The sequence below is a fragment of the Stylophora pistillata genome, chromosome 6, assembly GCF_964205215.1.
Source record: "Stylophora pistillata chromosome 6, jaStyPist1.2, whole genome shotgun sequence".
Classification (NCBI taxonomy): domain Eukaryota; kingdom Metazoa; phylum Cnidaria; class Anthozoa; order Scleractinia; family Pocilloporidae; genus Stylophora; species Stylophora pistillata.
This window is the reverse complement of record NC_142524.1, coordinates 20,405,545-20,419,574: the sequence shown is the minus strand read 5'-3', so window position 1 is coordinate 20,419,574 and position 14,030 is coordinate 20,405,545. Positions and strand designations below refer to the sequence as shown.

General features: G+C 38.9%; 1 protein-coding gene across 3 annotated transcripts in view; it reads left to right on the top strand.

Moving 5' to 3' along the window:
• Positions 1–13,621, top strand: part of LOC111342404 (TNF receptor-associated factor 4) — a 30,321-nt gene extending 16,700 nt beyond the window's left edge. For 2 of the 3 annotated variants that reach the window (XM_088763409.1, XM_088763408.1), the window contains exons 3-8: positions 1,501–1,564; positions 2,078–2,179; positions 2,511–2,675; positions 4,933–5,007; positions 5,323–5,400; positions 8,502–10,553. In XM_088763409.1, the coding sequence (XP_088619535.1) occupies positions 1,501–1,564; positions 2,078–2,179; positions 2,511–2,675; positions 4,933–5,007; positions 5,323–5,400; positions 8,502–9,260 (1,243 nt within the window). In that variant the 3' untranslated portion in view covers positions 9,261–10,553. Of the gene's footprint in view, positions 1–1,500; positions 1,565–2,077; positions 2,180–2,510; positions 2,676–4,932; positions 5,008–5,322; positions 5,401–8,501; positions 10,554–13,079 lie in introns of those variants that run through there. The other variant, XM_088763410.1, reaches the window with a different exon arrangement.
• Positions 13,622–14,030: the final 409 nt, after the last annotated feature.

The window sequence follows — 14,030 nt, the reverse complement described above, 5'->3', positions numbered from 1 at the left end:
CGCGTACGCCTACCATATTTGTAGATTATGGTATATTGCCTCATACACCATAACGGCTAAGCAAATAAAAAGTCTGGAATTGCATTATCCGATGATCCAGTTTTTGATAATTAAAATTATTCCCGTGTTATTCCCTTGATTTCCAAAGTGATAGCAATCATCCAAAGAGTTGAACATGTCTGCCTGTTCTTTCTGTAACTTGAAGGCCAAACGGTGACCCGGAGACCTCGTGCGTGGTTATCCGAGTAGGTCTGTCTCGGACTTGAGAGGATAACGTACAAATGAAACATAGAAATAAAAAACAAATAGACGGGGGTAGAAAGACAGTATAAGAGTAGTGACGTTTTCAGACATTGTTGTAACTATATAAACGTTATCTATTATTACACCATTTTATTAAATGGCTTTGGCTTGCGGCCGATATAACGCGCGCTCTGATTGGCTAAGAGCGACATCAGAGCAGGGCATTATGCAGCGGTAATTCCCACGAGCAGATTATGGATTATGCAAATTAGAAAGAGTACCGAGGTGATTCTTTTTTCTTTTTAAAAATGCGACCGCATGAAAACGATGAAGGCCGAGTAACAGCAGGAGAGAATATACCTTATTTATACAGGAGACTAAATTTTTTAGAAGAACAACGAAGGTACAGTTTTAAATCACTTATGAGATTGTGCTGAGAGTGACGAGGTAAACAAAGAAGCAAACATTTAAGCTCACATCTAGTAAAAGAAAACGTGAAAATTTCGCATTTGAAATCGTTCAATAACATGATAACATTTCAACAAAATTTTCTTAAGTACATTTTGAAAAGAGGTCGTTTTTGACTGAGAAACACTAAACAAAAAATATATCTAGTAGTTTCGACAATTTCCGAAAGATAAATCTTGTCGCAGTTAACTTGGCAGTTCTTATAGATAGATTCACTCGCTATTAAACAACCAATTTTAAATCAGCTTCCAGGAACATCACATGTAAACAATCGAACGGTTTCTGTTGGCAGCAGTATTTCTGATTGCTTCATGTAGTTTTAGATGTTCAGAAGGCCTGTAAAGTTCAGTTCATCCATAAATCTCCCGGAAATCGAAGACATATTGTCGAAATGAAGGCGCAGATAAACAGTGCATTCCGAAGCATTTGTAATTGGATTTTCTTTACCGGGGATAAGTGCTGGCAGCAAGGAGAACCTTAGGAAATTTTGGGAGAACTTAGGACAATTTTGGACCAATTGAAGGATGATGGTACAACAACTCTTGTGGTTATTGTTACTTTCCAACTGCCACTATAAAGAAGGGTCATCAGTGGGGAATCAGATAAAATCTGTCCCATAGTCATAGCTGTGCACAAGTAGAAGTTAGTAAAAAAATTTGCTGTAAAAGGCAATAACCCTTTTTCGCACAGGTACTGATTTCAACTGACATCATTTCATCAGTTGAAAATTCAAACGTCGTAACACGTGTCTGACTCATTTATGAACTGTATTTCTCAACATTTTCATAGGCAGGAGGCTGATGAAAAACCCTTCACTTGCCCGGAGGACAGAGGAACTCTGGACAGAAAGCAGGTCATCAAAGTTAATTGCTTACTGTATTAGAGGTCAATAATGAAAACATTTAACCGTCTGAGTTCACTGTGGAGATCTTAATGCAAATTCAAATGACGGGCGAGGCTCGATGCCTGCCAAGTCTATAATGCTGCTTTGTGTACTTGTTTTAGTTTGTTGTTGTTGTTGTTATCGTTGGTTTTTCCTTTCAGTTTTTTGTTTTTCAATATTTTTTTCTGTTTTTGATTTTGTTGCTGTGCAAACAGTGATCAAAATAAAAAGTAAGTCTGAAAGTAAAGCAGCAGATAGGAATGTTCTGGACAGGCAATAGTGATAAACTAGCTTATAGCTACAAACTCATGTTGAAAAAGAGTATTACCCGATATGAATGATAGGAATTCTAATTCATACTAGGCTGAAATCATAACAATAATCCGCTGGGCATACGATTATGAAGTGCTGAGGTGTATTTTCACAGGGTAGAAACTCCACCTAGGTTTAATTTAAGGACTGACGCTGCTTTGTTATTTCTAGGATGTTTTTCCAGACAAAGCAACGGAAAGGAAGATTCTTTCGTTTGCAATCAAATGTCCAAGTGATGGATGCGAGTGGATTGGGGAACTAAGAAATAAAGAGGTTAGTAGTTAAGAGAGATTGTTTTCTTTTTTTTTTTTTTACTTCACCTCATTGACTCGATGGACCTAATTGACTTCACTGATCATGATCACCATTCAAAAGCCTGGCTCAGTGTTAGCTAAGCAACCATACTTTGGGACATTTGTGCATCGTGCCATTAATGCATGCTGAAACCTGATAGAAGAAGAGTACAAAGTTGACGACATCAAATCGTTATGCCCACCTTCAGTGTTTGACCCATATCACAAATATCGAGAAAGAAAGTGACAAACGTTTGCTTCAATCTCCTTTTAAAAAAATATTAAACATGACTTTCTCTAATCTCTAACAGACTCACTTGAATACTTGCTTGTTCAAAGTCATACCCTGTACAAACGAGAACTGTCTCGAGGAGGTACAACGACAACAACACGAGCAACACGTGACTGCCACATGTCAGTGGAGAATTCTCAAATGCAGTTACTGTAGTGAGCCACACCCAGAGTGTCAAATGCAGGTAAAGACATGATTAAAGTGAATTGTGGAATTTGATTTCTTTACTTTTTGTTCTTAGCATTCTTATTCCCATTCTTTGCTTGTAGCTGTTAACATCTGGTAAAAAAAATGATCAACGTCGGTAATAAAGAATAATTATTTCTTCGATTAAAAAGAGACACACACACACAGAACAAAAACAAAACAAAAACAAAACTGGCAATAGGATTTAACACTTCATTTAATTACCTTGAATAAATGCTGAAGATTTCTTATTAATAGGGGTATCGGCGTAGAAGGGTGTGATTCGTATTGGGATCGGAAACTTCTTTGAGAAACATTCCCACTCGGTTAGCAATTGCCTTTTAAAAATACGACGCCTGAAATAGCCAGCTTGAAATACGTGCACTTCAAGTGTGATATCAGAAACAATGGATGAAACAATAAGTTACGAGGCTTTGTTTCATAGCTCCGCCTTGACAAGTTAATAGGGAGCTTAAGCAGCAGGAATTTTCTTCACGACGGAGGGCTTATTGCCGAGAGGGGATTGATCGAGATTGGCGTTCTTGGCGCGAATTTCTCACTTTAAGCAGACTCCTTTTTTATGTCACGACGGACACGAGCGTAGAAAGCGCGCGAAAATAAAAATTGCAAGCCCGTGATGTAAACAAAGAAACAAAAATTGCTTTATGTTGTGCGTTCGCACTTGAAACAACGAAAATGTGTTTATTTAAAGAAGCTGGGGAAATGCTTTTATTAAGCCATGACATGAACGTCATCAGTGACGAAGAACTACTTCTGTTGCTCGAAGAAAACTCGTCAAGAAACCTCGAATTCAGCTATGGCTTGTACTAGCGATTTGACTCAGATGAAATCTCCGAGCCAGAATGTACCTATACTTGAGTTTCTATATTGTTAACCGTACACTTAACAAAGTAAACAAGTCACATGTACAGTGGTTGCCAAGAAAACTATCGGTAAAAGTTTATATGAATGCGTTTTTTAACAAAAAACTGAAATTGTCAGTTAAATTTTTATTTAATAAGACTTTGTAAATAAAAGACGAGTGTGCAGAAAGCTAGAAAGGCAAGTATTCAAGTAAACAGGTCGCGTCGAATTTAAGTGTGACAAGACAACTCTCGGCATACAAGCTCCCGAATGAATTTGAACACAAAAGCAAATGAAAATGTACGGCGAAGACTTCTCTTTCCCTTCCTCGTGCGAATCCATTTTTAGAAGCTCTTTTTGGTGTTGAAAACGTTGTGCTTTTTTGCTACGTACAATCTAGACCATTCGCGGTCGTGAAAAATCAGCACGGAGGCCACAAGCGCCTTGGCGGCCGCCGTGACAAATCACGACGACCTTTTGACATGCCCAGAAGGAAAAATATTCGAAATCTCACTTCCGGTTCGCCTCCATGAATCATAAACGCCTGGTGCTTAAGCTCCCTAATGAACTAAGGAAGTATTCCCCTCGGAGGAAAGCGCTCGTGATCTTCGACCAATGAGAGCCCCCGTGTTTACGCTTCGCCACTTACATTACAGATCTATAACATTTTCGCCACTGCAAGTAAATGTTATGAGAACTGTAGGCATTCTGCCCAATGATCGCGCCGGACTGCCGAGCGGGAGGTCGAAGGCTCAAGCCCCAGACCTCACCAACACTCAGGGTTTTAAAATAACTGCGGAACATGTGCTGCCTTTACCATGACATCCCCAAATGGTTATACATTCTAGTCTTCTCGGATAAGGACAATGTACCGTAGGCCCTGTCGCCTGCACCTCTCTGTATTGGTTTGCAGGGAACGTTGAAGAATCCACGTACTTCTCGCAAAGAGTAGGAAACTTAGCTTCCGGTATTGTGGTGCGGCCTTGTTACTGTTTATACAGGCCCCCATTTAGAACACTTTTAAGCTGAACTGGGCAAGCGTGTCTTAATATCGCAAATACATACAGACATACATTCACAGTATCAATAGCATCATGATGAGTAAAATTTCCAGTGCTTTAATTACAAAAGGACTTGCCACCGTTAAAAATGTTAGAAACTTGGGTGGACTAGCTCGAATGGTTCGTATGTTCCCTTCTAATCCTTCCCCACTGCAAATTTTTGTTTCGTTTCGTTTCGTTTTTGTTTTTGTTTTTGTTTTTTTTGTTTGTTTTTTGGTCTTTTAGTTCTTAGTAGGTAGTTAATTGTTTTCCTATGGAATTCAGTTAATGCAGTGAAAATAGAATAAATTAACTTAAAATAAACTGTTTTTACTGGATTTACTCTTTCAGGATCACATTCAAAGGTGTCTCAGGCTCCCAGTAACTTGTCCAAACAGTTGTGGTCTTACAATTTCCAGGGAAATGGTACGAATTCCGTTTTATTTCCAGAGTTAAGAGAATGAAAAACTGTCAAGCGAGAATGAAAAGTATCGGCTTCGAGTAAACTGGGTGCTTTCTTGCTTCAAAATTTTATTGGCTTCCAAATTTTATTTATCTTTTCTCTCTTGAGGGAATGATGTAAATAAAGAAATCTGTGGCGCAACTTAAAGAATCCATGCAAAATGTGTAGCTGACTAAAAACGAATACTATGTTTCGCACCTACTTTTTTTCTTAACTATAGATTGATTGCTTCGTATCTTTCTTTCAAATTTAGTTATTAATTTTATTCTTACATGCAGATCCCGAGTCACATCAAAGAGGAATGTTTACTCGCCATAGTCTGCTGTCCTTATGTTCAGATGGGATGCGAAACAAAGGTTAGTTTAACAACAACAAACATATGAAACATATGTGTGAACTGCGGTTATGAGACGTATATGAGAACGATCCTTCGCAGTAAAGCACTATTTGAGCAATAGTGGAAATCAGACCTGAAAAAAATTTCAGGCCTGTACGGGATTCGAACCACTGACCTCTGCGATACTAGTGCAGCGCTCTACCAATTGAGCTAACAAGCCAACTGGGAATTAATTTGATGGCCTGCTCCCAGTTGGCTTGTTAGCTCAATTGGTAGAGCGCTGCACTAGTATCGCAGAGGTCAGTGGTTCGAATCCCGTACAGGCCTGAAATTTTTTTCAGGTCTGATTTCCACTATTGCTCAAATAGTGCTTTACTGCGAAGGATCGTTCTCATATACGTCTCATAACCGCAGTTCACACATATGTTTCATATGTTTGTTGTTGTTTGATTTATCATCTACGGGTTTATATCGAATTAATTTGATGGCCTGCTCCCAGTTGTTGATGGCCTGCTCCCAGTTGTTAATTTGATGGCCTGCTACCAGTTGTTGTTAGCTCAATTGGTAGAGCGCTGCACTAGTATCGCAGAGGTCAGTGGTTCGAATCCCGTACAGGCCTGAAATTTTTTTCAGGTCTGATTTCCACTATTGCTCAAATAGTGCTTTACTGCGAAGGATCGTTCTCATATAAAGGTTAGTTTATCAGTTCTTCACAGAATGGGCTCGAATCACTGAAAGGTTGACCAGTTGATGTGAAATACTATGAAAATCGATCAGACACCATCGACCTTCTAGTCTACAGTAAGAAATGTCAGAGAAACTTGACGGCTTGTATTGGCTAGTTTCTTCGACAGTTAACGGTGAAAGATATTGAATTTTAAAGATTGATGTGCTCCTGTTGATGGTTAATATCGTGGACATTTTGGCGTTTAAAGGTTATCCTATTTATGACTTCATTCTCCTGGGTTTGAGGGATGGTTTCTGGGTCAATTCTTACTGGGTATACGCCGCTGGCCTTTCAGAACCCCCAACTCATTTTAGCATATTCTATGACCAATTCTAAATCCCATCTTAGCCACTTGTTAACTCCGGTAACAACTTTTCAACTGCGAATCTTGCCATTTTTTACCCGGAGAGTATATATATATCCGAGAAATAGGTATGGATGGAACATTTTCTCCTTCCTTCCGTCCTCCGTTCGCTTCCTTTAAACTCTTTCTGAATCCACTGATAAAGCGTTGGCAGTCGCATACCCTCAAGTCCGAAAAGGTTTATCCACGAAGTGTTTTATTTCAGTGGCAATGTTTCTCAGTCCTGGATCTTTTCTACACTGTCGACAGCGTATGATTTTTTGCATGAAGTTCTCATTGCTGTTCTCACTGCTCAATGCTGTTCGATGGAAGTAGCGCCCTGTCAATGATTTACCCGAAGGTAACACCAGGACACAAGTGAATTAATTCACATTCCCATACTGAAACTCCCTCTGCCTTATGATGGATAAATTATGGGCGAAAGAACTTTTGCATAAAACTAGGGTGAGCTGAAAGCGAAATTGGCTGCTCCGCTAGAGGGAACGAGTTTAGAGAAAGTTTTCAGACGTTGCTGAGTCAGTCGACTCGCGAGAAGAGAAAGATTTTTTATGCAAAGGCGTATAAAAGGTCTTGAAGATTTCCCTAGAGACAATAGAATACATGCCACGGGAGTACAGGATTATCCGATTAACTAATCAGATATGCGGCAGGCTTTAGCTAGTCTCCCTTGCAGCCGTTTTTAGTCTCGTCACGTAACGTTGGTGGGGAGGAGCGTTGCGTTACGGGACTAAAAACAGCTTCGAGGGAGACCAGCCTTTAGCGAGTGAGAATACAAGTCGCATTTAAGCTACGATTAAAAGGAAAAGACTTCAAGGTTGTTCCTCCTCAATTCGATTGTAAGGGAAAGTCGTAAACGTTCTTCCCCTTGGAATCCTGAAAAAAAAGTAAACAGAAAACATATGCAATATACAAGAAGCCCATTCAATCAGTCATTATCCAAGTTCAGAGGCTCATTGCCACTTTAAATTTCTCCCGTGACATAAACATCTCAAAATGATGTTACTGTTACATCAAATGTCAGAGGGCCGGCCATGGTCCATCACCATAGTAGGGTTCAGTCCCCTCGCATCAGTATATATTTTAGATTTTCGCGCGAAAAGTTTCATTTTTCCTACTTAGTTTGGTGTTGTATGTTTGTAAGATGCATCTCGTATCCCTTTAAAGATCCAAACCGTCGGGTATGTTTCAAGCTTTCATTTCGCCGGATTTATTTCGTTTGTTGTCATTTACTGTCAGAAGTTAGATTTCGCGTAATTTGATTTTGTTATGAAGAATAAATTGTATGGTTTGGGCAACTATTGAGAAATGTTACCGATGCGTAAGTTACCATGAGTTAAAATGGCGTCTCGCCGACGCTTAACTAAAAAAAAAACCCTTGCAGAAGTATTTTCATAGGTGTGCTCTGCACATCATGGAAACTTAGAGGAAATTATCTCTTTTTAAAGAGAAAACATTTTATTGTTTGAAACAGCGACTTATTATGCTCAAAAGAGCCGCTAAATTTGCAAAGCGCGCAAGGTGCGGAATACGATACCTAATTGTACTTTTTAGATAGGCTTAGTTTATTTGAATGGTCCTACTTTAAGTGACCATTCAATACAGGTGGAAGAAAATACAAAAAGGCCCGACGTTGGGACTCGGTGAAGGGTGACCACAACTTCTTGTTTTGGAGTAATTGAGTAATGTATGAAATGTCGTTTCTTATCAACTGCAGGATTGCAATGATTTTCCCTGACTTTAGCTATTTATTCCAAATAGGAAAATCTATTTAATTAGTTTGCAAATAATGCTATGTGACTGAACGGTCATGAATATTGTTTTTTGATACCCCGTATGTATTTGTGGAGGGAGGTCAGTTTTGTCGTAATAATAAATCATGGGGAAAGGAACTGTTCATAGATGTAGAGGATACGTGTAAATTCTGGTTGGCCAATGTAAATCTGAAGTAAATAACATTAGTTGAAGTTTTGACGTCAGGATAGATTTCCATTGATTGAATTGATTAAAATATTCTACCTTGCTTTTACAGGTCGAGCGCCAAGCAGTGGAATCTCACCTCCAGTCTGCTGTAAGAATCCATCTTGACTTAACTGTTGTTAAGTTAAATGAGGCAAATGAAAATTTAGGTAAAACGCAGTCGAAGTTGGATGAAACTGAAACTAAATTGAGTACCACAAATAGTCAATTGCTTGACACAAAGAAAAAGACAGATAATTTAAAGAAGAAAGTCGCGACACTGCAAAGACAGTTTAAAGAGAAAGCAACCAAAGATCAAGAAAATGCAATGAAAGAGCAAATAGTGATGGGGAAAAGTGAATCTCCTGGTTTTTCTTCTCTATACATTTGGAAGATTGACGAGTTCAGTAAACTTATGAGGGAGGCCAAGGCCGGTGAGAAGACAATCAGACATAGTGCTTCATTCTACACAGAGAACCACGGATATAAACTGAAAGCGGTAATATATCCTAATAGCCCCAATCCTTTGGGAAACGATTTCCTATCCGTGTACATTTGTGTAATGAGAGGTCTATATGACGCCATATTACCCTGGCCTTTCAACAGGAAAATAAAGTTTACTCTTATAGATCAACAGGAAGATCTGGATGAAAGGGAGAACGTTATCGCAGTGTTCATACCAGACAGTGACCGAAAGCGCTATGCAAGGCCTAAAAACGAACAGAACATAGGACGTGGAGATCTATCATTTATATCGCACAGAAAACTCGAATCTAGGCGCTACGTTGTGGATGACACTCTTTTCATTCAAGTTGAGGTCGGCTCACCATAGGAACCTTAGTTTAGCAAAACCTTCAAACTGGTACGTTTTACACAACAGCAATCTGGACCAAGGTCATAATTTTTAATCCCTTATTGGCGCAGACCCTTTTCAGATCAATCGGCCCCTGTGTATGTTTAAATGGAAAAATCACTTGAAAGAAGGAAGAAAAAAAGTTAACAACATCCTAATCCTAATCGAGGTAGTTACGTTATTAGAGTGTGTCACACTATCAGTCTAGTTAGCGCATGTCATCTTTATTCCAATTCGTTCAACCTTGTCACAGGTTAGTTCTTGGACGTCAAACCTTTTGCTTTCCCTGGCAGGAACTGTTAACATTTCAGGAACTTTTAGATCATTTTTTAGGTTCGCAGTTTTGCGCTTCTCACCAGCGGGTACTTTTGAATTATGCTGTGCTAAGATCAGTGGTATATTTATGGATTTAGGGCCCTTATTGAAAACAGTTTTCACCGGGTTAACTGACAGAGAGACCCCAAGGAAATAAAAGCATCTTGTCGTCATTTTGATTTCGAATAGAAGTGGTGCCGAGAGAATTGTTACGAGGCCGCATTATCCTCCATCATTTTGATCCTGTAAACTTAAAAAAATACATATATTCCAAAACAAAAAGTAAGAATTGTTGTTTACATTCAACAATCTGTGTCATAGTTACTTCTGAACGCCTGATCAATATCGAACTTTGGACAGCACGACTAGCACTAAATCAATAAAAGGCAAGTTATCAGAGGCGCGACATAACAGCGAGTGACCAAGGCGTGGCAGTTGGTTTTTTTTTTTTTCTTTTCTATGATCTGATTTGTGGAGGAGGTGGCGCACGTTTTCTGGACCAATCACAGAGCGCACTAAGAGGGTCTTAGTGGGGTAGTGGCTTTTACTGTTAACGTTTAATATTTTGGCTTTTTTACGGCTAGCAGTTATTTTTTTTTCCATTATGGTTAACAGGAGTTGTTAAAAATTAATTGCTATTGTTCTAAGTAGTTAAATATTAAATTCCATTGTTGTAAGACATACTGAAAGTCTTTAGGCAAATTTGAGATGAAAAAATATTTTTGTGTGTGTACATTCTCAGTGAACTATATAACTTTTATGCTTTTACTTCAGTAGAAAAACATAACGCATACCAAAATAAGATATAGTATTAAATTACTTAAAGGAAAATAAACCAGGAACGACAGATCCATGTACATGTAACCTGTGTCACAAATATATTTAATTGTAGGTGTTTGTTTGTTTGTTTGTAAATGGTAACAATTCTATATGAATCATAAAGCTTTAATTAACAGGTTTGTGTGGCCTGGCTTACCATTTTGCGCACGTCTAAACATCAAACCTTGTCCAGACCTTGACCTGTCGTCCAGACCTTGTCATTATTGACTTACCAATAACCAGTTCTTTTCACTCAATATCGACATTATTGTCACTGTCATCCGAATCGCTCTCGTATTCCTCCACCTGGTTGAAATCTGCAGTTGACGCGGGGCTTAGCTGTGGAACTGTGGCATCGCTTACGAAACTCAACTCGGACACATCGGAAACAACAGAGCGCATCTCAGAGGAGGCAGTGGGCGTTTGTTCAACTTGGTCCAACTTGGTCAGCTGGAAAAAAGACCCTTGCAGTGCCATTAGGATTTGCATTTGAATACACCGCCGAAGGAAGAGTTCCTGCCTCAGCTATCTTTAGTAGTCTCGCTCCTCACGGTTCTCTGACGCACGCGCAGGACGGTAGTTCCCCAGCCAATCTTTCATAGTCTGTTCCCCCCCCCCTTTAGAAAGCTCATCAAGAAGTGGAGTCATAAACCTTATATGCCGCTGGCCTTTCAGAACCCCTACCTCATTTTAGCATATTCTGTGACCAATTCTGAATCCCATTTTAGCCACTTTTGATAACTCCGATAACAATTTTCAACCACGAATCTTCCCATTTTTTACTCCGAGATACAGGTATGGCTGAAAAATTTGCTCCCTCCTCCCGTCCTTCCTTCGCTTCCTTTAAAATTTTTCTGAATCCGTCGACCATTACATAAAGTGTTGGCAGTCGTACACGCTCAAGTCCGCAAAGGTTTATCCACGAAGTGGAGTGATTTATTTCAATGGCAATGTTTCTTAGTTGTGGATGTTTTCCACACTGTCGACAGCGTACGATTTTTGTATGAAGTTCTCATTGCTGTTCTCACTGCTCAGTGCAGTTCAATGGAAGTAGCGCCGTGTCGGTGATTGACCCGAAGGTAGCACCAAGGACACAAATGAATTGATTCACATTCCCATACTGAAGCCCCCTATGCCTTATGATGAATAAGTTATGTGCGAGAGAAGTTTTTGCATAAAACGTAGGGTGAGTTAAAAGCGAAATTGGCCGGCTCCGCTATAGGGAAAAAGTTTAGGGAAAATTTTCAGACTTTACTGAGTCAGTCCACTTGCGAGAAGAGAAAGATTTTGTATGCAATGGCATATAAAAGGTCTTGAGAATTTCCCAGGAGGCAATAGAATGCATGCCATGGGAGTACACGATTATCCGATTAACTAATTAGATATGCAGCAGCCTTTACGTGAGTGAGAATACAAGTCGCATTTAAGCTACGATTATAAGGAAAAGACTTCAAGGTTCTTCTTCCTCGATTCGATTGTAAGGGAGAGTCGTCAACGTTTTTCTCCTTGGAATCCTAATAAAGAAGTAAACAGAAAATATATGCAATGTACAAGAAACCCATTCCCAATCTTTCAATAAGTCATTATCCAGGTTCAGAGGCTCGTTGCCACATTAAATTTCTGCCGTGACGTAAACATCTCAAAATGATGTTACTGTTACAACAAATGTCAGAGGGCCATGGTCCATCCACATAGTAGGGTTCAGTCCCCTCGCGTCAGTATATATTTTAGTTTTTCGCGCGAATAGTTTCATTAATGTTTCGTAGTTTGGTTTTGTATGTTTGTAAGCTGCGTCTCGTGTCCCTTTAAAGATCGAAACTGTCGGGTATGTTTCAAGCTTTCATTTCACCGGATTTTTTTCGTTTGTTGTCATTTATTGTCGGAAGGTAGATTTCGTGTAATTTGATTTTGTTATGAAGGATAAATTGTATGGTTCAAGCAACTATTGAGAAATGTTACCGATGCGTCAGGTACAGTTAAAATGGCGTCTCGCCAACGCTTAACTAAAAAAAAACCCTTGTAGAAGTATTTCCATAACTGTGATCTACACATCATGGAAACTTAGAGGAAATTATCTTTTTTTTTAAGAGAAAGCATTTTATTGTTTGAAACAGCGACTTCTCATGCTCAAAAGAGCCGCTAAATTTGCAAAGCGAGCAAAGTGCGGAATACGATACCTAATTGTACTTTTTAGATAGGCTTAGTTTATTTGAGTGGTCCCGCTTTAAGTGACCATTCAATACAGGTGGAAGACAATACAAAAAAGGTCCGACGTTGGGACTCGGTGAAGGGTGACCACAACCACTTGTTTTGGAGTAATTTATGAAATGGCGCTTCTTATCAACTGCAGGATTGCAATGCTTTTCCCTGACTTCAGCTATTCATTCCAAATAGGAAAAAAATATTTAATTATTTTGCAAATAATGCTATGAGACTGAACGGTCATGAATATTGTTTCCTGATACCGGATGTATTTGTGGAGGGAGGTTAGTTTTGTCGTAATAATAAATCATGGGGAAAGAAACTGTTCATAGATGTAGAGGATACGTCTAAATTCTGGTTGGCCAATGTAAATCTCAAGTAAATAGCATTAGTTGAAGTTTTGACATCAGGATAAATTTCCATTGATTGAATTGATTAAAATATTTCACCTTGCTTTTACAGGTTGAGCGCCAAGCAGTGGAATCTCACCTCCAGTCTGCTGTAAGAATCCATCTTGACTTAACTGTTGTTGAGTTAAATGAGGCAAATGAAAATTTTGGTAGAACGCAGTCGAAATTGGATGAAACTGAAACTAAATTGAGTACCACAAATAGCCAATTGCTTGAAACAAAGAAAAAGACATAATTTAAAGAAGGAAGTCGAGACACTGCAAAAACAGTTTGAAGAGAAAGCAATCAAAGATCAAGAAAATGCAATGAAAGAGCAAATAGTGATGGGGAAAAGTGAATCTCCTGGTTTTTCTTCTCTATACATTTGGAAGATTGACGAGTTCAGTAAACTAATGAGGGAGGCCAAGGCCAATAAGGAGATGGTAGTAGATAGTGCTTCATTCTACACAGAGAACCATGGATATAAGTTGAAAGTGATAATATATGCTTATTTCGACCGTCATGCAGAGCATGTCCTCTCCGGGGACATTTATGTAATGAAAGGTCAATATGATTTAATATTAAAAATAATATAAGATTATTATTAGATTTCATATTAGATTTAATATTAAAAGAACCAAGCTATTTTGTAAACAATTGATTTTCTTAAAGTATCGTTCACAGCGCCTTATGGTCAAATGATAGGTAAATCAAGAACTAAATCCTGATCGAGATATGCCTGATGGTGACGGCTGTAGGTCTCGCCTCTTTCTATCCAGCAGCTCAATGAAGTCGTACAGAGTGGTTTTACATGTATTTTTCACAGACTAAACAAAGAGTCACGCAGACTTCAAAGTTAAGGTTCTTTAGGTTCTTTTTTCCTCGTCTACACTGACTTGTTCAGTTTAAGTCTCGATCACTTCAGGAAAAGGGAAGGGAAACATACAAACACATTTCACGGACAGAAAATATGTTTTTTCTCTTTAAATCTCAACGCTCGAAACATCACCCGCGTAACTTCGTC